The sequence below is a fragment of the Phaenicophaeus curvirostris genome, chromosome 1, assembly GCF_032191515.1.
Source record: "Phaenicophaeus curvirostris isolate KB17595 chromosome 1, BPBGC_Pcur_1.0, whole genome shotgun sequence".
In the NCBI taxonomy this organism is placed as follows: Eukaryota; Metazoa; Chordata; class Aves; order Cuculiformes; family Cuculidae; genus Phaenicophaeus; species Phaenicophaeus curvirostris.
The window spans coordinates 28,206,913-28,232,271 of record NC_091392.1 but is presented as its reverse complement, the minus strand read 5'-3'; the positions used below and the strand labels follow the sequence as shown (position 1 = coordinate 28,232,271).

At 42.6% G+C, this 25,359-nt stretch overlaps 2 protein-coding genes across 2 annotated transcripts in view; one reads left to right on the top strand and one right to left on the bottom strand.

The window, feature by feature from the left end:
• Positions 1-20,602, bottom strand: part of DOCK4 (dedicator of cytokinesis 4) — a 240,529-nt gene extending 219,927 nt beyond the window's left edge. Inside the window, exon 1 of the mRNA XM_069851332.1 lies at positions 20,546-20,602. Within this exon, the coding sequence (XP_069707433.1) occupies positions 20,546-20,582 (37 nt within the window). The 5' untranslated portion in view covers positions 20,583-20,602. The remainder of the gene's footprint in view (positions 1-20,545) is intronic.
• Positions 20,603-20,668: 66 nt separating this feature from the next.
• Positions 20,669-25,359, top strand: part of ZNF277 (zinc finger protein 277) — a 55,155-nt gene continuing 50,464 nt past the window's right edge. Inside the window, exon 1 of the mRNA XM_069851304.1 lies at positions 20,669-20,707. Within this exon, the coding sequence (XP_069707405.1) occupies positions 20,692-20,707 (16 nt within the window). The 5' untranslated portion in view covers positions 20,669-20,691. The remainder of the gene's footprint in view (positions 20,708-25,359) is intronic.

Sequence of the window (25,359 nt, the reverse complement as noted above, 5' to 3'; positions counted from 1 at the left end):
CCGTACCTACATGAACATCGTGCAGGCCCCCCTACTCATCTCAGCCTGCACAACCACATCCTGATGCCAGATGTCATCATACTAACAGATACTTTTTTCAAATGCTGAGCACGTAGGCATTCAGCCCTTTTAATAGACTGTGCCTCATAGGCCAAACTTCCCACTTCAGCATTGCCAAATCACTAATCTGTCTAACAAGCAACAGAGCCAGCTAACATCATCGCACTTCTCCAGACAATACTGGAAGTATGTGCATAGCTGACTATTTTTTTACCAAGTCCATAACTCAGCCTACTTTCTTCTGCTCAAACAACCAGCAGAAGACAGTCCAAGTAGTTATGCCACCTTCTGAAAGGTGCCATTTCTTGCAGATGCAATGGAAGCAAACACCAAAATAAAACAAGTGTTGTCCAACAGTCTGCACAACTTCTGCAGTATTCCATTCTACTCGATCAGGTAGACTTAAGCCTGTGAGAATACCAAATGCATACATTAGTGTTCAAAGACAGATAAGTGGTGAAAGCTGAAAAGCTGAAACTTCTTTTTACTATGAGGTGATGGCGAGTTACACAGCACCACTTATCTGGATGGCAATGCCAGGTACAGATACATACTGAGCAGCATGGTACCACCAGGCATTTGCAGAAATGCAGTATGGCTTCACAAGACTGATGCTGTAAGCACTCACTGCAGCGTAGGTACTGTCAGGATGGGCTGGAAGTGTCATGGCCTTGTCAACTCAGTGTTTCAACTAGGTATGGCGTTTGCAGGTCAGTCTTCAAATGCAATGGAAAAAGCAAGAGACATTTAACTTGTGTCCACTTGATTAATGCATTTCTAATAGCACAAGATAAAAACAAGCCACTGACATTTGTACTGATATCAGAAGTAACTTAAGTTTTTTTTCTCTTTTATAATATAGTGCCTTAATATCCACATGCACCCGAATCACTGCATCATGCTTGGATCCGTTAACAAAAGTGGGACAGAAACTTTAGATACAGATAGCAGCGTTTAACACACTGAGAAGCCTTTTTCCTTTGTTTTCATCAACGAACCACAAACGTAATTCCTAAACTATCTCAGCTATGTCAGTATACAAGTACACAAGCTTTCAGTCAGCAGCAACAGCCTGCCTTTCAGAGTGCTGCTTTACAATCCAGGAGCTGAGGTCATGTAATTTGGATATCATCAATGAGTAGATCAGTAGTAGATGTGGGAATGCAAGTCATTACTGGAGAGTCCCCATTCAGCACTCCAACCACGTTGGGTTATTAAGGGATTTATACTCAAAGACATTTACTATTACGTCTCCAAGCCAGATTTATGATCGGTTTCTTTTTTCTTCAATTTTTCATGTTGAAACAATATGAACAGAGATGAAGAAATTAAGGTGCATGTTTTGACAGTTTAAGGAATACTGTCACACCCATGTGTGGCTGACAGCATGTCAGTGCTATCTGGACAATTCCCACTGGGGACAGTCACCAAGCTCATGCAAAGCAGGAGAACTGCAGCGTCACTAAGCAGAACTACATGGCTGCTGTTGCATCCTACAATCTCAAGTGTACGCGCCTGGTTTGGGAAAGCAAGCATGGAGGTGCTGAAGCAGTCATCCTCTGTTCTTTTCCAACAAACCCATGCTTAAATGACTAAAATTCAAATGACTACAAGAACTACAAAGACCCCAAAGTGGTCTACAGCACAGACCTTATCCATGACATTTATTTTTTTTACAAATGGCAATGCTGAGATGCCAGAAAATGAACAAAACCTGCATTTGCAAAGGGACTAGAAAAACAGAAGCAGGTGGTCAAGTAGCTAAGCTGGCAAAGTGTTTGGACAGTAGCCGAATGGCCTGAATTCAGTCTTTAGTAAGGTCACCAGCATCTCCTACGACACACACAGCTGCATTACTGGAAAATTTATATAATTTGTAATAACAATGGCACTTTCAAACACTTTTAAGACTACAGAAGTGAATTATAACAGAGAATGGGCATTTAATACATTTAAATATTATCCATTGTGATTCATCAATAAAAAGGCCACATCACAAATGTCACAGGTATTCGCTGTACTTCTGCTGCACATGGTTCCTAACAATACAGTTCAACTCCTATCACACTGCGACAGCCCTTTGTGATGGTTTTTGAGCAGTAGTGGCACACTTGTACTCACACACTCACCCTGTTTTCTAATTAAACAAGCCTTCTAGCAGCCCCAGAACACTCACTCTAAGTAGTGGCCTCAAAAAAAAAAAAAAAAAATCCTGCAGTGTGCAATCAATCTTAGTTTACCAAAATCACATTCATCCATCACTTTCTATATTTCTGAACAAAAACATAAAACTCTTCATTTTATTTTATAAACAGTATTTTTAGTATACAAGTTCTACTAATCTCTGCATGTCACTGAGGTGAAATGAGGTGGCACAGACAATACAGGGAACGCTAACATTTTGTACAGTGAACAAAGTGTTTCTTTTCAAGCCAAGTGAACATGGCATTTAATCAAGATTTATTTTGCCACTTGAAAGTTCACTTACAAATGAAATCAAACTTAATTCTTACAAGCAATAGAACACTGACACAATCTACTACCTTGGTGAAGCAGCATTTACACTAACATCTTACACGTGTAGTCCCTGCATCTTCAAACATCAGTTACAGCCTCACCCACAGGTCACATCAGCAAATGAATCCTCAGGCTGCAGCTAGATACTGCCTCTGCCTAGCCAATGCACTAACACTTAAAAGGCTAGAGCCCATTGCACAGGAAATGTCATTACACCGAGCTCTCAATCCAAGCACTTTTTTTTTGCGGGGGGGGTGGTTAAATTAAACATTGAGGTAAAACTTCCAAGCAGCCTTCTGAAAATGAGAATTTTATATGTTCAGGAACAGCTTATTCAGACAGCAGCAAGTCCTTCCTTGCACCACAGGACAAAGAGTTTTGATTAGCCCAAAGCTCATTAGCAACATTCAAGAATCTCTCCAAGTTGTTATCTAGCAAACTAAAACCTGCATGACCTACAAACTAAGATAGATACAACTTATTATAGAAAGCTCAAACCTAGAGGTCCCTACTTAAAACTAAACAACTAAACAAGATAACACACAAATTCAATCTGGATCAAGCACTACAAAATCTTGACAGTCTTGTTTCTGAAATAAGGTTAATGCTTTAATATCAGTTAGCACCACAAGTAACGTTACATATACTTTCCAGATCATAATGTCTGACAGCACATTGTCCAGAAACAACTGCCCAAATCTGCCCCCCTCATTGTCTTCATCCTGCAAGTTTTGCAAACCTTAATTACAGCTTCCCTACTAGACAGGCAAGCAGCAAATGCCACAGAGGCATCAGTGGACACTTAAGCAAGCTTCTCCAAAGCTTTCTACGCTTTCATAGGTTTTGTTCCTTTCCCTACTCCTTGCTTTCTGTCCTTACTACCAGCCTTCCCTTTTGTTAACTCACTAGTAAACCTTTTTGAAAGTCCCACTTCATGACCTGATAAAAGGACACGGCCAATTCTGACCTCTGCCCCACCTGCCAATTAACTTGGGCTCCATAATCCCTCATCCAGTCTCTTCTTCCCAAACTTAGTACTGACCACCCTCTATTGGGTTTTAAGTCTAACTTCCTAGGCCCACTTCCATTGAATTCTTCCTACATTTGCAACTGATGCTGCTGCAACAACCTGCAAGCTTTCATAATCTCAAGAAAAAAGGTCCACTGAAAAATTACAAATAATTGTAAATTTAATAAATGTTTTTAGTCCACTTCATGATTTACAGCAATTCAGCTCTGCAAGATTAGCAGAGCAAATAGAGTTTCCAGGTAAAAAACAATCTGTAAGTAACCATTAAACAATTGACACAAGCCTTTTGTCTTTTATCTCCACACAACTGTAAATATAAATCTAGTTTAAGTTTTCCATATTATCAGATAAATAAACTAATTTAGCCTGAAACTAATGTCATAATGAAAGGGTAGTGCTGTGCGTATGAAGCACACATGCAATCTCAGTAGGGGGAAGGGCATAAGTTCTGGTTCTAAATCATCATTGTAAGAGATGTTAGAAGAGCCAAGTGCCAGGAAAGGCTGCCAACTGCTATTCACCCACACAAGCATGAGAGTTTAAATGCTTACTTAGAGAGCTTGATATGTGATTAAAGCAAATTATGTGAAATCCTGCTCCATATTTCTAAACTCGCAGAATCTGGGATATTTGAAGCAGCTATGCTGTATTATTTATGTGCTGCAATGCTTCACACCAGCAGTGTCAGAGCTTCCTTGACATCTGAAGCCACAGCATTCCTCCTGCCTCCCCAGGGGCCGGAACCACATACCACAGGCTGCGGTAGTGCCCTTGCACATCCAGTAAGTCAACATCCATACAGAGCACAAATTTCTTTTTAGCTAGTATGTAATAACCAGTACTAGGAAAACGTGAAAGAGTTTTATGGCTGAACTACACATTGATGAACTTCTGAATCGAAAATCCTCTAGAGAAGAAAAAGATGACCGTATGATAGAACCACCTGGTGTCCAACCTCTGGAACTAAAAAGCAGCAAACGCAGACCTGCCTAAACGGCTTTCCTAGAAAATACAGATCTGAGGAGTCAAAGCTATGCTTTTCCAAATCACTCATGTGGTTTATCATTGTCTTCATATCTACCCTTTCACACATGACATCACCCAGAAAGCATTCCCTTTTGCAAAAGGATACCATAACGTTATGTTGTAACAACAAAAAGTAGCATCTATACAGATATCATAGAATCATAGAATAACCAGGCTGGAAGAGACCCACCGCATCATTGAGTCCAACCATTCCTATCAAACACTAAACCATATCCCTCAGCACCTCGTCCACCCGTGCCTTAAACACCTCCAGGGAAGGTGAATCAACCACCTCCCTGGGCAGCCTGTTCCAGTGCCCAATGACCCTTTCTGTGAAGAATTTTTTCCTAATGTCCAGCCTAAATCTCCCCTGGTGGAGCTTGAGGCCATTCCCTCTTGTCCTGTCCCCCATCACTTGGGAGAAGAGGCCAGCACCCTCCTCTCTACAACCTCCTTTCAGGTAGTTACAGAGAGCGATGAGGTCTCCCCTCAACCTCCTCTTCTGCAGGGTAAACAACCCCAGCTCTCTCAGCTGCTCCTCAGAAGGCCTGTTGTCCAAAGAAGAATGAAGGCCAATGAAGGCTAAGGGTTATCCAAGCTACCTTTGCAAAAAGCAACAGTAATACTGATGCCTGATAACATCTATCTGGCCCTTAAAATCTAAAGGAACTTCAAGGATTCAGGACTTCAAGGGAGAGAGTAAATATTCACATGTTCAGGCAAGTTCAGTATTTTAAGATCACACTGTGAAACTTTTCATCAGAATCCTGGATCTGAGCCATCCCAGTGATTATCAGACATACAATAGGTGTTTCTTCCCCTCACCTTCCAGTTCATCGTGGTAGGGCTGAAAAGCTGGGACACAAATTCAAAACCTCATGCAAAAACTGGTTGAAAACACACCGCAATTTGAAGATTCGCACAAGAAAGGTTAACTGCCAATTTGAAGAAAGTTGGAAAAATACGTACCAGGTTATATGTCATGTTCCAGATCCTATTTCTCATACATTTCTGTACAACAAGTACAAAAAAATGCTTTGTAAAAGTCATTTTACAACTAATCTAATTTAAAAGGTGGGAAGACACCCAAGAAAACACCTCTAATAGGATCAATATTATGTATGTGATTCTCTAGCCTTATATTTGCCATACCACAGAAGCTGGAAGAATGCCATTCCTCTTGTGCTAGATGTGCTTGTTATGTACCCAGATAAATTTTGGACACAAAACAAACATTGCATAATTAACAGAAAAGTACCTTCTCTAAGCATGAGTCCCAGGTTTGGGGCCTGAAGAAGGGATAGGCAGAAATCAGACAAAGAAGCTGGGTGACAGAGGGACAAGGAAGAATGGACTTGTGGCAAAGCAGGATGCCCCAGGCACTACACTGAGGGTTTCCAGGAGTGTTACCACAGAGACATCCACAAAGCAGAAAATACGACAAGACTAATAAAGATAGTTGGAAGAATTATGCTCAGAACTATTATTTTATGAGAAGCAGCAGTTCTCATTAAACTGAGGGTATTCAAGCTCTCCTATCAATCACATTACGTTACCATTATAAAATACACATTTTTATTATATCAGGGACAAAGGGTTACTTTTCTTTCCCTTACTTCTAAACTGAAAGAACTCAAAGTTTCTGTTTAAGTACTGAATGCAGTAATGAGATAGACTCTCAAAAGGATGTTAGAGGTATTACAGCTGTACTCATTTTACTTCAACTTACATCTCAATGAACTCCAGTTCAGTTCTGTCGTTGTTCTACCTTTTTCCAAGAGTTTTTCTCCATGGCAAAATTAGACAAATTTTACATCCACAGAACTGAAGATGTAGATTTGGAGTTTTTAGTTTCTAATCTCGTGACTCTCAAACTACTTTGGTAGCCTGCTCAGAGAGTTGACTAGAATCAATCCCAATTTAATGTCCAAAATATGTGCTTGGTACATGTGAAGACAAAGTTCGCCAAGGGCTGCTTACTAAGCAGCCTTTTGAATAGGAAGCCACTTATTGTCATGCTAGTCAAAGTGTTCAAAGACTGTATCTGAACAACACTAGCAAGTAGGAGTAACCTAAAATTTGCAAATGTGTTCTAGAAGTAATAGCAGGTTTAGTAAAGAGCACACACATGAATCCTGACCAAACAGCTGGATGAGAAGACTTAGAATTAAACTACCTACATCAGCTCCTTGTTTGTTCCTGCCCCATGAAAACAGCCATATACTCTTGACACGTCAACTAAATTTCTCATCAGGCTGTAGCTTTCTATTACACCTCATCTGATGTGCCTGCAGGTTTGACCAAGCAAGGCAGCTTCCCTGTCACCAGCACTAGCAGCCGCACAGCAGCAAGCCAGTCACCCCTCAGCAGCTGGGGAAGCCAGTGCCTCCAGAGCCACATACCCAGCGGGCTCACACGACAGCCAGGTCCCATTCAAAGCAGAGAAGCCCATATGCATGGCAGCACCAGTACAGCATAAAGAAGCATCAGCACTGCTGCTGCAAGGCACTTTGAACAAGACACCTGAAGAGTGCTAGGGACTTCTATCCTTCCAGCAGCACCCTCCCTCACACCTGCCTCACACCGGCACACATACTTTGGCAGACAGTTGGAGCCCAGCTGGAGGTGCTGATCCAGTAGAAACCCCTCTCTGTCAAAAAAAGCACTTAGTTTTCATCCAAATCAGTTTTTCTCAACTGTTCATTACAAAAGATGCTATGAGGGAGCAGGGGGGAAATGCATGGCCAGAGCTGGGAAAGCAGCAGAGCTGGCTCAGCCAGGACATGGTCACACTGGTCCCCAGACAATTGCATCCTGCTCAAAGTTTCCCCACACACATATAGTCAAGACAATGCTATTCCGAGTTTCTTGAATTATTTTAGCATATGGCACTGTAGCTGTCCACACTCCTACGCTAAACAAACCTTATATTTTTACATAATACCTACTACCTGAAGTCTGTAGAATGCTTTTGAGGTTTTGCCATTTATGATTTTTTTAACGTACATTATGCATTTTACATAGGCCATTAAAAAGCCAGATTCATGACAGTTCTGCAAACAACAAATCCACTTCATTGATTAACCAAAAGGCTCTTAAATTGCTATTTAAATGAGTCCATTCAACACTTATCAGCTAAATAAGTTTATTTTGGACCTCTGCTTCTCTAAAAGCAAGCACCTCCCCATCAATCCAGTCTGTCTACTTGGTGATTATTTTGCCAAGGAACAGAGAGGTAAAACACACTGATACAGACCATAGATCTTTATCAGCTGTGCAACCACATTCAAGCCTCAGTTATGATACTATTAACTGGCTGCTCAAAGAGAGCCAGAGGCAAACTTTATCAATATAAATTCAAAGTCATCTTTATAAGAATCATTATGAAAACCTACATTATTTCTAATGTTGTGCTTTTTCTGTTTACTAGGTTATATATTTCTGATTACATCAGGAAAAGGAAAAGAAACACATTTCCTGATTACATCAGGAAAAGAAACACAGAATTTGTGCCTATTTAATATGAAAACTAACCTCCATGCTTTCTCAGCCACTTTTAAAACTGGTGGTATTTTTTAACATATCTATTAAACACAAGTTTTTATATGAATTGCTATTCAAGCCCTAGTCTATTCAGTAGAACAAAGTATTTGCAGAAGGAAAAAAAAGTTTCCTTTGCATGTAAATGCACTAAAATTCATTGATTTTTAGTCTTTCAATCTTTCCAGAATTCTCTGAATGTAAACAAGCATAAACACATTTAAAGCTTAAAGACAGAAAAGCAGTGCATGCGGTATAACACTGAGCAAACAGGTAGCCGCAGCAAGATTGACACCACTTATCCTTCGTGCTGCCTGGAAGTCAAGGCTTCTCATGAAGGAAACAAGTTTTAAATACTACTTCTTAAAGCATGTAATTGCTCAGGTTGAGATAAGCTACTATTTATATTGCAAACAATTTAAAAACCCAGACCAATAGTGTTTCCCAGAAGCAACCACCGACAGCAACTTAAAAAGCTCTGCAGGTGACTATGGTGTGATTTCCATATTACCCTGTCTCTGAAGCTGGAGAGCCCTCTACCTCAGGTTCCTGTGAATATTGTTTACCATGTCACATTTGAACATACCATATCCCAAAAAGATTAAACTCTATAGCCAACAGTTGCCTCAAACAAGAGCCCACACTTTCCTGGAAAAATACATGTTTTTCTGATATTTTACCTACTCACAGCATTTTTTACTATATTCTTTCAATTAATAGGTGGAAAGAAATTGTTCAAAGTCTTTGAATAATTTAGTCATTACAAAAATCCTAACATTTATGCAGAAAAGACAATAGGAAAACCTTTCTTTGCAAATCAGACTAGCAAAGAAGAACAACAGTTCAAGTTGAATTCAGCCTTCTAGTTATGTACGCAATTGGAGAATCTGTAACTTGAGATGCTTACCATTATCACTGACATTTTCCCAAGACAAACAGAACAGCAAAATATCTTTGGGCAGATACTTCCAGTCCTTAAATGTACCTATTTAGCTTGGCAAGCAATAGGAATAAGCCCATTGGTTCAACAGAGCTGAGCACTCAGAACTACATCTGGTCCAGTGAAAAGAATTTCAGCTTTCAGGTCCTTTTATTCCAAGTGGAAAGAAAACCAAAAGGATATAATGAAGTAATATCATTTTTGCTTGAGTTATAATTACCTATCCATGTTTTTCTGATATGGGCGGGTGGAGGAAAAGAAGTATAGCTACAGTATTGAACTCTGTACAGAACCAACACATGCTCTTTTTACACTGAGACAGAAGAGCAGGGATCTTCCGTTTCCCACCTTAGGATTTCCTCTTTTCTGTCTGAAGCTTTACAGACAGAAAAAAAAAAGGAAGGAAGCTGGGGGCAAGGGTGAAGGTAGAGGAGTAGGGAAGAGACAGATAAGTAAAGAATGTTTAAGAAGTTTCCCGTATTAACCATGAATAGTACAGGAGCTCTGCCAGCTGTTGTCCACTGAATTGTTTCAAAATACTTGCTCAGACTTCTTCTTTCTTTATCCCCTTTATAAGACAGGAGACAACGTTAACACCAGGAGGAGCAAGTCTGACTTCCACGCAAAGCCAGAAACCACACGTCAAGCTCTGTACCCACAATGTGCTACAGATGTCAGGAAAGGAACTACGCAGACTAGGAAAGAGACACATTCCTTCAAGGTACAAAATATTAGCCTACTTTATTCTTTATAAAAAAGACAACTCTCACCTACAAAATAAAATAGTATTTATAACCTGTGACCTATCTCAATATTGCTTTGTTTCTTGGAGCTTACCTCAGTTGTACCTATGGAATTAGAGGTAATACTATGAACCACTGATGACATTTAAGTTTCCCACTGCTACTTTTTTCCCCAAAGAAATAAGTCAAAACCAAATAGCCATTTGTATATGGGGTTCTTCCTCAGAAAAAAAATATTGTGTTTTATGGGTAACATTATTTACAAAAGCAGGAATGCTGCTTCACCTAAGTACAACTATTTCATACCTATATAGTCAATCACATACCTACACCTTGATTAACCTTACCCATTGCTGTTTGTATAGCACAATAATGAAAATACAATTTTTGCAGCTAGCTTGCATTTAACTGATGCTCCCTCCCGCAAACACGTTGCACATGCTTAGCTCACGATACTACTCTGGAGAAAAGTTAAAACAAGGCTTCACGGAGTAATCATTTGCTTTCTGCATTGCAATCTGTAATTCTGGAGAGTTTAAAAAATTATTACTATTATCTGCAGTCCGTGGTTTATGACAGTAGAAGAAAATGCTTTGTTTTAAAAATAAATAAACCAGTAACTTCTATTACAGAAAAGCTTCTATGTGCAGTTGGTGCTCACCTGTTCTTCACAGCATATAGACTCCCATGTGCTCAATGCAAATTATTCATGAAAAAGTGTCTGTACACACCTTTATAGTTAAGAACTAATTTTGCATTTCTAAATAAGACTCGGAAATTGCAAATCCAGTGAAAAGAGCAAAAACTGAATTAAGAAATCCAAATCAGTGCATTTGAAAGGCTACTCCATTTCTTCTCTGGTGCAGAAGGAAATGAATGAGTTATCTGTTAGCTACTGATTACTTAAGACCAGCCACCACCTGCTTCCAGAGACATCAAAGGACAGACATGCACTTGAAATCGAGTAACGCAAAGCAGAAGTGAAATAAATTAAAGTTACTCCCCAAATGCCTTATTCCAAGTTCTGCTAACTAACAATCTCATTTTCAGGTTTATTACTTCATCTACTATCTGTAGTTTCCTGTACACAAACTATGAAGAATGCAAAACTCAATGTACTAGGGAGCTGAGTAAACAGACTTTACCCACGTTTAGTTTGAATAATTTCTGCTGCTATTATTAACAAAGTAGAGAAATAATTGCTTGTGAATCTGAAAAAAAAAAAAAAATTAAAAGAAGTACTTGGTTCTTTAGCTGGAGAATGAGGAACAGTCCAAGCAGTATCAGCAGCTCAGTATATTAGCTCTCCTTCATGAGCACATGAGCTCATTTTTTGCCTCATTCTGTAGTAAGAAGTGACCTAGGGAGCACTAGCTACCAAGAGCATGGCCATCAGAGCGGGCAAACAGGGCATGGTGCGGCAGTTTGCATGGAAGGACGCGCAGGAGGGGTGCTGAAGATCTCAACCTCAACCAGGGAGCAATAGTACCTTAGCTCCTCTAAGCTCTACGCTCACTATGACAGCAGCAGCCTCCCAGACAATGCTCTGGTGGGAACACATCGCAACCCAGGCACCAAGCTGCAGGATGGGACCTCTTATGCGAGTACCAGACAGCAGAAGCAAGCATACCTGTGGGAAGTGCACCCAGGTAGTAAAGGAACTCCTCTGCTTTGTGACAGAACGGAGGGAGGAAAGACAAAAAAGAGGCTTGCTGGGTATAGGCATGCCAACATTAGAGGGACAGTGTGCTAGCGAGGTCCATCCACCTGACATCTCTGTGGAGGCAAGGGATGGAGATCCACGTGACAAAGACAAGAGTCATTGTTGTGTTAGAAACAATGGAAGTGCCTGAGAATGGTCACATAGGAATTAGAGTTTGTACCCATAAAAAGGTCTGCAGATCATTAGCCCACCTGAGGTGTACCTACACCAATGCACACAGCACAGGCAACAAACAGGAGCTGGAAGCCACTGTGCAGCCAGAAAACTGATAGTTGCCACCATAGCAACATGGTGGGATGATTCACACAACTGGAACACTGTGATGGACAGCTATAAAGTCTTCAGAAGGGACAGACAAGGAAGGAGAGACAATGGGGTAGCCCTGTACGTTATGAAGTGTTTGGTGACATGATGGTTGGAGGCAGCTGCAGGCACCACAATCACAAAATTTTAAGATTTTTCAATTCTCAGAGAAGGAAGTGGAGTCAGAACCACCACTTTGGATTTCTGGAGAGAAGACCTTGTCAACCAGGCTTGTTTAAGAGGCCAGAGTTCCTTGTGAGGTAGTCCTGAAGCACAACGGAGTTCACAAAGGCTGGATATTTTTCAAGAAGGTAATGTTGAGGGGACATGAGCAGTCCATCCTCGTGTGCCAAAAGGCAAGATGGCAAGGAAAAGGATCAGCCTAGCTAAACAGAGCGCTTTGGCTGGAACTCAGGAAGAAAAGGAGAATTTGACCTTTGTAAGAAGGAGCAGGCAACCCAGGAAGTCATGAAGTTATGCAAGGAGAAAATAAGAAGGACCAAAGCCCAACTGGAACTTAATCTGGCTACTGCTATAAAAGACAATAAAAATGTTTCTATACATACACTGGCAGCAAAAGGAGGTCTAGAGAGAATCTTCATTCTTTATTGGATGCCGAGAACCATCATGACTAAGGATGAGGAAAAAGCTAAGGTACTTAATGCCCTCTTTAATAGTAAGACCAGGTACCCCACCTCTAAGCTGGAAGACAGGGAGCAGAATGAAGACCCCATAATCCAAGGGGGAAAGGTTAGCACCCTGCTACACCACTTGGATACACACGTCTATGTGGCTGGATGGAGTCCAAGGTACACCGAGGGAGCTGTCAGAAGTGCTCACAAAGCCACCTTCCATCATTTATCAGTAGGCCTGTATAACTGGGAAGGTCTCAGTTGATTGGAGATCAGGAGATATGACACTGATCTACAAGAAGGGCCAGAAGGAGGATCCCTGTCAGCCTGACCTCAGTGCCAGGAAGGTGATGGAGAAGATTACCCTGACTGCCATCACGTAACACGTACAAGACAACCAGGTTATCTGGCCCAGTCTGCATGGGTTCGTAAGAGTCACGTCCTGCTTGACTAACTTGATCTCCTTCTGTGACAAGGTGACCTGCCTAGTGGATGACTGAAAGCCTATGGATGTTGTCTACCTAGACTTTAGTGACACCTTTGACACTAATTTCCACAGCAGTCTCCTGGAAAACCCTGCTGCTTATGGCTTGGACAGATGTGCTCTTCACTGGGTAGAAAAAAATGGCTGGATAGCCAAGCCCAAAAAGTTGCAATGAATAGAGTTAATCTAGCAGGTGGCCAGTAACAAGCGCCCTGTTTCCCAGGGCTCAGTTTTGAGGTCACTTTTATTTAATGTCTTTATCAGTGATACGGATGAAGGGATCGAACACACCCTCAGTAAGTTCACGCATGACATCAAGTTTGGTGGGAGTGTTGAGTTCCTTAAGGGAAGGAAGGCTCCACAGAGATCTGGACAGCCTGGATCAGTGGGCTGAGGCCAACTGCATGGGGCTCAACAAGGCAGAGCTTTGGGTCCTGCACTTGGGTCGCAACAACTTCATGCAATGCTACAGGTTTGGGGAGAAGTGACTAGAAAGCTGTTTGACAGAAAAGGACTTGGGGGTATTAGTCAACAGCTGGCTTAACATGAGCTAGCAGTGTACCCAGGTGACCAAGAAGGCCAATAGCATCCTGGCTACTATCAGAAATGTCGTGGCCAGCAAGACCAGGGAAGTGATGGTCCCCTTGTACTCTGCACTAGTGAGGCCACACCTTGAAAACTGTGTTCAATTTTGGACTCAAGATAGACAGAGTTGATGGAGCATGTCCAGAGAAGGCAACAAGGCTGGTGAAGGGTCTGGAGTATGAGTCTTATGAGGAGCAGCTGAGAAAACTGAGGTTGTTTAGTCTGGAGAAAAGTAAGTTGAGGGGAGACTACCACTGTCTACAACTACCTGAAAAGGAAGTTGTAGAGAGGTGGGTGTTGGTCTCTCCTAACAAGCAAGAAGTGACAGGACAAGAGGAAACAGCCTCAAGTTGCATCAGGGGAGGTTTAGGCTAGATATTAGGAAAAATTACTCCACCGAAAAGGCTGTCAAGCACTAGAACAAGCTGCCCAGGGAGGCAGTGGTGTCACCATCCCTGGGGAAGTATTTAAAAGATGTGGTGCTTAGGGACATAGTTTAGTGGTGAACTGGTCAGTATTAGGTTTACAGTTGGATTTGATGACCTTAAGGGTCTTTTCCAACCTAAATGATTCTATAATTTTAAGACTGTGTTGGGTTTTTTTAATCCTGGCAAGCTAATTTCATTTTATCCTGTTTTCTTACTAAAGCAAACAGAAAAACAGCAAGCACAACCCATTACAAATTGCAAGATCCAAGCTTCTTTCTTTGTCCCTATGGCACAGGTGACTTTCAGAGCTGCACTGTTTGCAGCTCTCATAACCACCCTTGAGAATCTAGAAGTCAGATCAGCATTTTTTCCAAACTAAACATTCCAGGTGCCCACGAATGGAAGGCTGACATGTTATTATATCATCTTTGAACTATATGACTGGGAACATGCATTATGAACCAAAACAGAAAACAGCTATCACTGCAGTCTCTTGTCATTGTAAAGATCTGAGAAATACATTCCCTTAGACACACAAAGGCAAACTAATGATAAATCGTTGTGGCATCCAAGTGTCTTTAGTTGTTCCTGCACTGCTTCTCTTAACAAGCTCCACTTCTGTTACCAAGTGCAGTTCCTAAACTGCCTCTCTCACAATAAAGATATCAGACAAGGTGCTTCCAACAGGCATACACGAGAAAGGAAATTTGGGGGCCAGCGGCTGACAAGCAGGAGAAATAAGATGGAAAAGAGGTGCTGTTCATTAAGAACACATAAGCAGAAGCAATCAGCTGACAAACACAGGATGGGAGAGTGACTGTCTAGACAGTGCTCCGGAAAAGGATCTGAAGGATTGATTAGCGGATCCTGACTGAACATGAGTCAATCTGATGCTACTGCAAAAGGAACAAGCATCACAACGGGAGTCACAGACACGTCACCTAAAGCACACACCAAAAGATTCTCTGGCTTTACCTGATAAAGCTTTCCTGTCCAGTTTTGAACATAGATCAATTGGTCAAAGGAAATAACATCTACAAGGAAAGAATTAAATAACTGGAGCTATTTCATACAAGGAAGAGGAGACAGCCTTGGCAAGTCTTCATATACACACAAGTATACATTCAAGGAGAAAACTACTCCAGTGCTAAACACTTTATAGTAGTTAAATTGTTAAGTCCCAGCGACAGAAGTTGCAGATGCTGGATTATCAGTATTTTAAAGAACATGCTGGCAAACCTCCTTCAGGAGGGACAGATAAAAGTTGATTGGGCCTTGAGAAAGTGGTACAGATTAAATCTCTCAAAACTCTTCCTAAATATTGTTCCTATGATTGTATTGGTCATCTCTGAAGAAAAAGAATTCAGTCCTTTCTATTACGTAACATTAGAGACATTTATGATAAATTAAATGCATGTGAATTATAAATAAAAAGGGTTATTTCCCTCCAGGATTGTCTCCTGGCTTCCAGATCACTGGAAAGGTGACAATGGTCTCCTCAAAGGCATTCTGCCCAACTCCACACAAAAGGACAAATAGCAACCAAATGATGAAAAGCAGAAAAGGTTACTCAATTATGTACACTGTTATATGGTTACATGCAAAAAAAAGAAAAAAGGATAACTAAACAGTTGAAAATGAAGCAAAACCTTTGCCTTTCAGCCCTTCTATGCCGAACCACAAGGACAGGTTTGAAAGGACTTTTGAGGGGTTACCTAGTTTGTTCCCCCGTACATTCATAGAACCAACTACAAATCCAGAAGCAAAAATCCCACTAAAAAATACCCCCACACAACAGTTATTCTCTCTAAAGAAATGAAATAACACATCTCCCAGGGGTGTAAACTCTCAGCTGAAAGTACATTCAAGTGTCACAAATAATCCAAGCAGTCAAAATGCTCTCTTCAGTATTTTCCCTGTTCCCGAGACTTAAATTATGGAGAACTGCATAGACCAAAACCTACACAGTGAATTTCACTCAAATGAACTGGAAACTATGCAATGTGGTAGAGACAGCGTGTTTATCTTGAACCAGGCTGTAAACACAAAACTATTTTATTCTGAAGTTCCATTTCCAGGCTGCAGGTTAGGGAATCAAAATAGATATGTTGAAGACACACACTCTCACAGCAGTGCAAAAAGTTGCCAATATCTCCATGGTAGGAGTAAAATACCCTATTACAGCTCCCTTGACAGAGGAGTTAGTGACTCCATCACCTGCTGTCTCAGCTCCCAGAAGCAATCACAGATTACATTAGCCTGTCCTAGAAAGCAAACAAAAGCATTCTCCCTTTCAGCAGGGAGACCACGTTCTCACTTTCATTACTAATGTTATTTAATTCACCATTGTTCCATCGCCTTTTGGCTGAATCTGACCCAGTCCAGCGGCCACACAAGTCTGGCACTAATGGTGGCAAATAACCCTCAATACAGTGAAAGAGGAAGAAACTGTGTGTCATCAAGATACAGCTAACCAGAAAATAACATCAGTCTTCAAAAACCTCCTCCAGTAGCTCTAGATATGTAGCTTAATAGGACAAATGAGATCCCTGAAGGGCACTGTGCAAGGAGTTAGCGAACCAGCCAGCTCTGGGTTGTTCTTAGGAGATGATGAAGGCATTCAAGACATAATACTCATACTGAAGACTCCAGATTTTTGGAGGTAGCTGCTAAAAATCCATCTAAAAATCTTGATTTAGTCTTATTTCAAGGCAATTCCACCACTTTATCAACAATTTTTTAACTTAAGGCTAGTCTTATGACCAAAAAGACTTAAAAATCTCAAGCTTCATATTCTGCTCTCTAACAGAACATAGCCAGTGGTTTTTTTGTTCAAAATTTGAGTTGAGATCCATTTTTGAAAGGTACTGCAAGTTATTGCTTATATAAAAGACCAGGAAAATATCATCTTTATCTGACTCACACCCTAAACTGATGTAAAAGTCTCCATAACCTTATGTTACATGTCAAAAATCCACCTATGGCAAAGACCCAAACGTTTTCTATATAAGAAACGTAGAACTCATAGTATTTAATAAGACGAGAATGGGCTCCCATTACCCCAGTAAAGCAAAGGGAGCACTGGTAACTTGCCAGCTTCACTCTCAGTGCCCCACCTCACCTTCACCTACTTGCAGGTGGTCAGCCCCACAGTCACAAGCTGTAGCAAAAAAACAAAGATCATCCTCTAACTGTTCACGAGCCCCAAAACGTCCTATGTTTTACCTAACTCCCCATAAACAGCTATTTAAGGCAGCTTGATAGAAGCTTTGGATATTGCTCAGTATTTGTGGTCATATTAGCAAATTCCACGTAGAAACATGAAGCAAAATCAACACAGCAGAACACAAGAAGTAAGACGAAAGGCTTCAGTTGTACTATTCAAAAATAGATGGAAGAAAAGCTGAAGTGTTTCAACAAAACACATTATCTAGCAGAACTATTGACAGAGATATCACGTGACAGTAACCGTATCATAGTCTTTATTCTTTTGTTATTGAGCTAAATAAACCAAACTCATTTACAGTAAAGTTAGTTTGCAGTAAAAACAGTGAATACAGTGCGAAGATAAAGATGTCTTGGCTATCTTTTGAGAGAGAACTGCTAGCAAGACTAGCCTGGCTGCAACTCAGAAGAACATGGCACAAGCCAATTGATTTGGCTTTTGTCTACACTTTAGTCAATACCGTGCCTGTGATCACCTAATAAACCCCTGTGTTTTTCTTCCTATAAACCTCAGCTTACAGCACAAAGACACTTGATCCTTCCATTTCTTCATCTATAAAATAGGAGAACACCACACTTCATAACCCCTTGGGAGGGCACATTTACAGCTTAACTAAAAATACGAAGCAGTATTTAAACTTGTCTGATTTATATTAGTGTATTTTGCTGTATGGAATTATTTCAGGATCTGGAATATCTTTCTACTGATAAATTAGATGATGCATTCAGCAACTGTTTTAAATTGTTCTCCTTAATTAGTCTTTCCATCCTGAAAAAAAAAAAAATTGCCTTCCTGAGAAGCTTTGTGCTCAATAGAAAAAGGTGAACCACCTACATGCCAGAAAGTGTAACTGCATATTTACAGATTCAGGTAAATCAAAGAAATTAGATGATATGGCAGTATACAGATCTGGTGATACAAAAAGAAAAACTGACCTTCTGTATTGAGGCTAACAAAATGTGTATTTTCACTCCAAACAGCAGCTACAAAATAATTATATATACACCTGCAATTTATGTATTACTGCTAAAAGTTTCCAGTTTACAAGTCAGAATCACCTTTACGCTTATTACTTTGCTGTCTGCAGAGCATTCACAGTTTTGCCATCTTAGATGACTAATTTTAACAAAGGGTTTGGTTATTGTTCCAAATAGTATTGTTCTGCTAGGTTGTAAATTAACCTAAAACAGCACACAGCTTTTATGCAGGCCAACTCCATTTGGTAACTAGTTTTAAATACCATTAACAGCAAAAAAAAAGCTTACCTCTCCTACCCTTACATCGACATACTTTGTGCTAAATTCTCCACATAACTGACCACTGGATCCTTTGTGTCAAACTAGCAATGGCATCGCACAACAGCTGAAGGTGTGATTCAAAACATATGGAAATTCAAAGCGAAATAAAGAAGTTTAACCTTCTGTTCCAAAAATAAAAATATCAAAACCCTGACAAAGAATACTTTTTCAGAACCAGAAATCTTCCAATGCTTATTTCACCTCTAGCATCCTGAGGGTTAATATGGAACCACCAGAACCTATAGCCTTAGAAATGAAAATACATAATTGTAGTACAAAGGGTGTCCCATATAAATGGAATAATGTTCTTCATTATGGCAGTACTTTTATCCACTAGGAAAGCAGCCAGCAGTAAATCTGCCTACCAGTAAATTAACTCAGAGTAAAGCAAGTCACCCAGTTAAAAGCAATTAGATATTATCAGTGGCTAGCAGGCAGCAGTTTAAAAATTTGAAAGAGAAGAAGACTGTTACTTGTATCAACCACCCCTCTTAAGTAGGAATCAGTCAGGCTGTGCAAGTGAGCAACAGCCACCTGGTTGCACTGAAGGGTTGCTGGTAACCAGGTGGCTGCTGCCTGGTTATTCATCCATTTTGGCATGTCACAGTAGAAATGTGCAGCACAGCATGTGCTGCAAAATTCAGATTGAAAACGCAGATGAGGTCTGATGTTGATGCAAGCCCTGAGCTCTTTACACAAAGGATACATATGCGGGCTACAACTCATCAGCATTCTCAAAGGGGGTTTAATAATGCGCCCATTTTACCTGGGCAGATAAATATCTCAGTATTAAAAAAAACGCTGGGAAATACAGCAATCCCATCACTTTATTAAGAAAATATATAAACAGGCCAGTGGTGCAAAATGAGAGTTTTATCTATGAAATTCACTTTACGTGAAGTTTAAAGAATTATATAGCAAGATACAACTCTCTCCTGCCTCCCCTACCACTGCTGTAGAGCACAATAGCTCACACGATAACTGGGTGTGAAGATTTTGCAGACAGCACTCACCATGCAGGTGAGGGAGCACATACCATAAAAAGCAGCTCAATAGAAAAACTAAATACTTGAGTATTCCAACATTTTGTAGCGGTCACGGTAACTACAACATCGCTCCATCCTAGAGGTTTTAGGAGACCCAAACTGAACAGTGGCGTTTTGTTACTATCTTGAATAGCCTTTGGAAGGCAAATCGCAGAAAATCATGGAATGAATTTAAATAAGAATAAGCATCGTTTTGCGACTATATTGCGTTTAGACACATAAAGAGGATCTTTGTAGGGAATGCCATTCTCCGGTTGATCCAAAGGGGGGTCGCTACCGAGAAATCACAACTGCAGCTCCTCAGCAGGAGCGGGACTTCAACACCGACCTCCCTAACCCAGGACGAGCTGCACAACGACCCACGTTTAAGCTCCACAGAGGGCTTAGTACACCTACAAAACTTTACCCAAGGGACATCGCTCAGTTGCTGAGGAACTAGGGGTGAGTTTTTCAAATACGAGGAAAGCACTCGGCTGCCCGCTTTCAGCATTTAAAGAAGACGCTCCGCACTCGCAAACCAGAGGGGGAAAAACGCTTCGGTTGTCAAACAGCATACTACGACGCAAAATAAAAATAATTTAAAAACAAATAAAGGGAGGTGAGGGCTGCAGCGCGGAATACGGGGCCGCTGATACCGAGGGTGCCTTTGCAGGGAGCCCCGCAGCGGTTTTTAAGCCTGTGCCCCCCCCGGTAAAGAAAGGCGGGCGGCGGGACTAATTGATACCCCGCGACCCAGCTGCGCCCCGGCAAAGGAAGGAGCCGAGGGAATAAACCCTCGGGATGATCCCCGCGACTCGGCGCCGGGAGGGCGGCGACCCGCGGGCTGAGCCGCAGCCGGGACGGAGCCGCCGCGAGCGCCCAGACAAAGGCGGCTCCGCGGGACCCGCGGCTCGGGGGGCGCTCCGCCACGGGACGAGCGGCCGGCGCTGCCCCGGCGCCCCCCGCCCCGCCGCCCCGCACTCACCCACGCCGTACTTCTCGTGCTCCGTGGGCATCCACATCCTGGCGGCGCCGCTCCGCTCCCGCTCAGCCCCGCCGCGCCATCGCCCGCGCCGCCCCGCCCCGCCCCGCCCCGCCCCGCCTCCCGGGGCAGGGGGCGGGGCCGCCGCCATGGCCGCGCCGCGCGGTGAGTGGGTGCGGGAGGGGAGCGGGGAGCCGGGGCACGGCGGGGGGGGGTGTGTGTGGGGTGGGGTGTGGGATTGCTCGCCTAAATCCGTATCTCACAGCAGCACTAGGGTGGGAAAGACCTCTGGGATCATCCCGTCCGACCATTCCTATCTGCCACGAGACCGTAGAACCCTAGAGTACTTCGGGTTGGAAGGGACCTTAAAGATCATCCAGTTCCACCCCCCCCTGCCACGGGCAGGGACACCTCCCACCAGCCCAGGCTGCCCAAGGCCCCATCCAGCCTGGCCTTGAACACCTCCAGGGATGGGGCAGCCACAGTTTCCCTGGGCAGCCTGTGCCAGCGCCTCACCGCTCATGCTGAAGAAATTCCTCCTTATGTCTAGCCTAAATTTGCCCCTTTCCAGTTTATCCCCGTTCCCCTTTGTCTTATCACTACAAGCCTTTGTAATCAGTCCCTCCCCAGCTTTCTTATAGTCCCTTTTAGGTGGTGGAAGGCTGCTCTAAGATCTCTTCTGAGCCTTCTCCAGGCTGAACACCCCCAACTTGCTCATCCTGTCCTCGGATGGGAGGTGCTCCAGCCCTCTGTTCATCTTTGTAGCCCTCCTCTGGATCCTTTCTAACAGCTCCGTATCCTTCTCGTGTTGAGGATTCCAGAACTGGACACAGTACTCCAGAGGAGGCCTCACAAGAGGGAACCACCTCATCTACATGTCTTTTCATTACCTCTAGGGATGGTGACTCAACCACCTCCCTGGGCAGCTTTTTCCAGTGCCTGATGACCCTTTCTGTGAATTTTGTTTTCCTGATATCCAGTCTGAACCTCCCCTGGTGCAGCTTAAGGCCATTGCCCCTTGTCCTGTCACCTGCAAGAAAAGGCCAGCACCTTCCTCTCTACAACCTCCTTTCAGGTAGTTGTAGACAGCGATAAGGTCTCCCCTCAGCTTCCTCCACACAGAGACGAAGAGCAGAATATGGTGCACAGCGAGGAGCACAGGCAGTGACAGCCAGGGATCAGTCAGGCACCTTAAGTAGCAAGAACAGCGAAGCATCCGTCCTTGTTGAAAGGGCTGCAAGCCTGCGCCCTCCTGGAAGCAGCTTACCTAGAATACACCCTGAATAAACTGCAGGAACTCCTTAGGCTGAACTGCTCCGTGTTAGAGAAGCTTGGGCGTTATGAGGCAGGAGTGAGAGCTTGAGTTGCATCTTCTGGTCCTGAAGGAAGGAACAGCACGATGCTGCTCTGCAGGCCTCACCAGGCTGTCTCTGAGATAAGTGTGTCTGCTTTTAAAAAAATGTTCTCCAAACAAATGGTTACTCTGAACCGTAACTAGAAATTTTAAAGGATGATTCAGTTTGACCTGAACAACAAAAGTCAGGTTTAATGTTTTCGCATTTAAGAGTAGAAAGGGCCTCATTTTTATTTTTTTTCAGTTCAGGCTGACTTTTAGCCTTTACTGTCAGGTTATGTAGAATGCTTAAGTTGCCAGTAGTGTGAAGGACACAACAGAACGGAATTGTGTGCAACCAAGTGGCTTGAAACCCAGTGTCAGAGCGCACCTTTTCTGTGTCTGTCCTTCTAGTTGTCAGACTTTGGTATTGAGTGATCTTTTAAGTGACCTTTTTGTTGTTTCTCTTGAATGTACTGTTTCTGTTCATGAAAGTATTATCACTTATTTGTGCTAGGGGTTAAAGCAGTACTCTTACTTTATTTACGTGTTGCAGTGTTGGCATGAGGCCCTCCTATATGAAAAGCCAGGCCTTTCTAGAGCACTTCCACACTGGTGCAATCACACACAGAGGCAAAGCTGTGCTGTTTTAACTGTTGGAAAGGACATGTCCTTTTGTCTGTGCAAGTCTTCTGTGTGAACCTGTATACAGGTCTGTGGAGTTCTAGAGATGATGAGGTTATCTTGAAGCTTTTGCGGGTAACTCTTTTAAAGGCATTCACACTGATATGAAAAAAAGTTTATACCATTGAAGTTCAAAGACCTATGCTGGTTTTCTGTTAGTGAGCTCCAACGCTCATTGAAAGGATTACTGAATTTTCAGTGGCTTTGCTCCCAAGATTGCTTTGCGTCCCCTGGCAGATTCTTTGGAGTCTGTAGGTGACAAAATGTGTAAAAATCACCATTGAATATGAAAATAATAGGTGCCAGGCTGAATTAACCTCTACCCTAGCCCATACCCTTCTACGTACATCCAAGCTATCCCTGTCTTCATAAGAAAGGGCTGCCAACATGCTGGCTGAGAGTCATGAAATTCTGCCACAGCCCTTTAACTGCTGTCCGTCACGTTAACCATGACTGACTTCAGCATGTTTGTACTAGGCTCAAAGCCTGTCTTTCTTCTTCCCTTGAGCAAAGACAAGACTAGCCAACAGCTGAAATAGCCTTTTCAAAATCATCCATTTAGAGCCTCATTGTTTAGGGTAAACAGATCTTATACTATATATCACATTGTCTATGAGCAAAGAAAATATCACCCTAATATTAATCATTTCCTTGTCTCAGAAAAACTCCTGTTCTTTCATGGCTGTTCACTCTAGCAACTTCTTATACTTGCATGTGAGCCTGAGAAGGTCTGTCACTTGTTTGGAGACAGTGTGTAGGAAAATTAAATGAAATGCTTTTCCCTGTCTTGCAGTTTCCTATTTACTGGGAAGCCTGTGCTTGTATATTCTAATCCAGGACTGTGTTTCTTTCTGGTTAGTTCCCTCCAGCAGCCTTCACCGAGTAACTTGTAATAAACATATCACTGTCCACAGTACAATTTGTTCAGTCTATATTAATTACTACACATCAACATTTTTTACAGCATCTGTCAGTGGATTTTAAAATGAAGTTTCTTCTAGAAATGTGTCTTTCATAGCTTCATCAGCAGAGAGTTACAGTTTCCTACTCAGGTTCTTAATGTGCTCAAATCCTTTTTAATACCATGCTGCTGGAGCATACCATGCCAGAGCACAACACGTTATTCTTATTCCATCCACATCCATCTCTCGTGTCCCACTTTTAAGGGAATTCAGTTTACTGTGGAAAACAAAAGTTTGCCTGGTCTTGGCAAGTCTTCCTTTTTTAATTGCTACCTAGAGGATCCTTTAGTAAAAGTGCATCACTTCTTTAGCTCAACTTCTTTAAGCTGCTATTAGAGCTGCTTAAACCAGTGTACTCTGGGATCCAGGGCTTCCTCTTTCCTGATCACTGCAAAACAGCCACATGTACTCTCCGATCTGAGAGATTTTTCTGTCTGGGTTGGTGGATGCAGCTGCTGTGGTTCCTGTATGCAGGTCTGGCCAGTAAGAAGGCACACACAGACCTGAAACTGAAGTGGCTGGCCACACAGGCACCCACAGAGAAATGCCTTTGTCATACCCTCATAAACACTGGCAGCACGTGCATAAATAAGAACACAGATAGCCCAGTCTTGTTCCTCCCTTCTGGTGGATCAGGATCAACTGTCACTAGGGGAAGTGCTATTTCTCTTTAGATTCGCAAGCACCGCCATGCTCACAGGCCACTTGAATTCCAAGTTGGGCTCCAAGTCTGTTTGCTGTTCCTGGCCCTTGTGTCCTTTACCAAGTCACTGGCTCAGACACCAAGTCTTTCCAGGTGAGGGTCTCTTCCTGCTCACCCTCTGCTCGAGCTTGACGATTGCAATCTGATACGTAACTAAATCTGGTATTTCTGATGCTCTTAGCTGGACCATCTCAGCCCATTGATACTGTTACCTTGGACCTATGCACCTTGCAAGATTTCATTTCCAGAAAGGTCCCAACACCACTCCTCCCAAGCCTTTGTGAAGCCCAGCCACCCCTCACATAAACACTCTCTTAACTACCTTCTTCACCACGCTCTCAACAACTTTTTCCAGCTTCTCACTCTGTTATTTATGTTCAGCTGTTTCTCATGTCCTCTCCAGTAGTTTCTCACGTTAGCTACACCTCAGGCCAGGGCCGAGTCATCAGTCTGTGTATCCTAGCACCCTTTCTACTCTGTGTTCAGTTTCAGCTGCCAGAAGTTGGGCTTGCTGTCTCATTGCTGCACCCTCAGGGTATCCCCTCTGGTGTTCCAGCCTCCGCCAGCCCAGGGTTTTGGTGTGCTTTTTAGCTTCCAGTTAATTTTCTTCATAAACTTCTTCCTGATTTTCCCCAGCCGCTTTGTCTGTCAGCAAAAAAAGGGGCTTGATCTGGTTTGTGTCTTCACTTCTGCACCAGCTACTTCTGTCCTTCGTGGTTCTCCAGACTTTCACACTGTCTTCTCATCTGATTTGAGCCTGCTTGTCATTTCTCACTCATTTCCTCTGTGGCTTAGCTGTTCCCTGCCTGTAGAAGGATCCTCTGACTGATGACATTTCCTCAGCCAGTCACTCTCCAGTATTAACTCTCCTGCCCTCCTGCCCCTGCTCTCTTCCACCTCCGGTATTCCTTCTGCCCCTTTCCCTTCCAAACCACCATCCTCTGCTGCTCACAGCCCTTCCTTTGGTCCCTCTACTCCCATCTCCCAGTCCTGTTGCCATGCATCTCACTAGCTCTTGTTCACAAACTGATATCCAAGCCTGGCCCCTCTGACACAGAATGCAGGCTTCCTCCTATTTATGAGCAAACCCAGCTTGCTGTTGGCTATCTGAATGGATACACGCACTCACACCTGT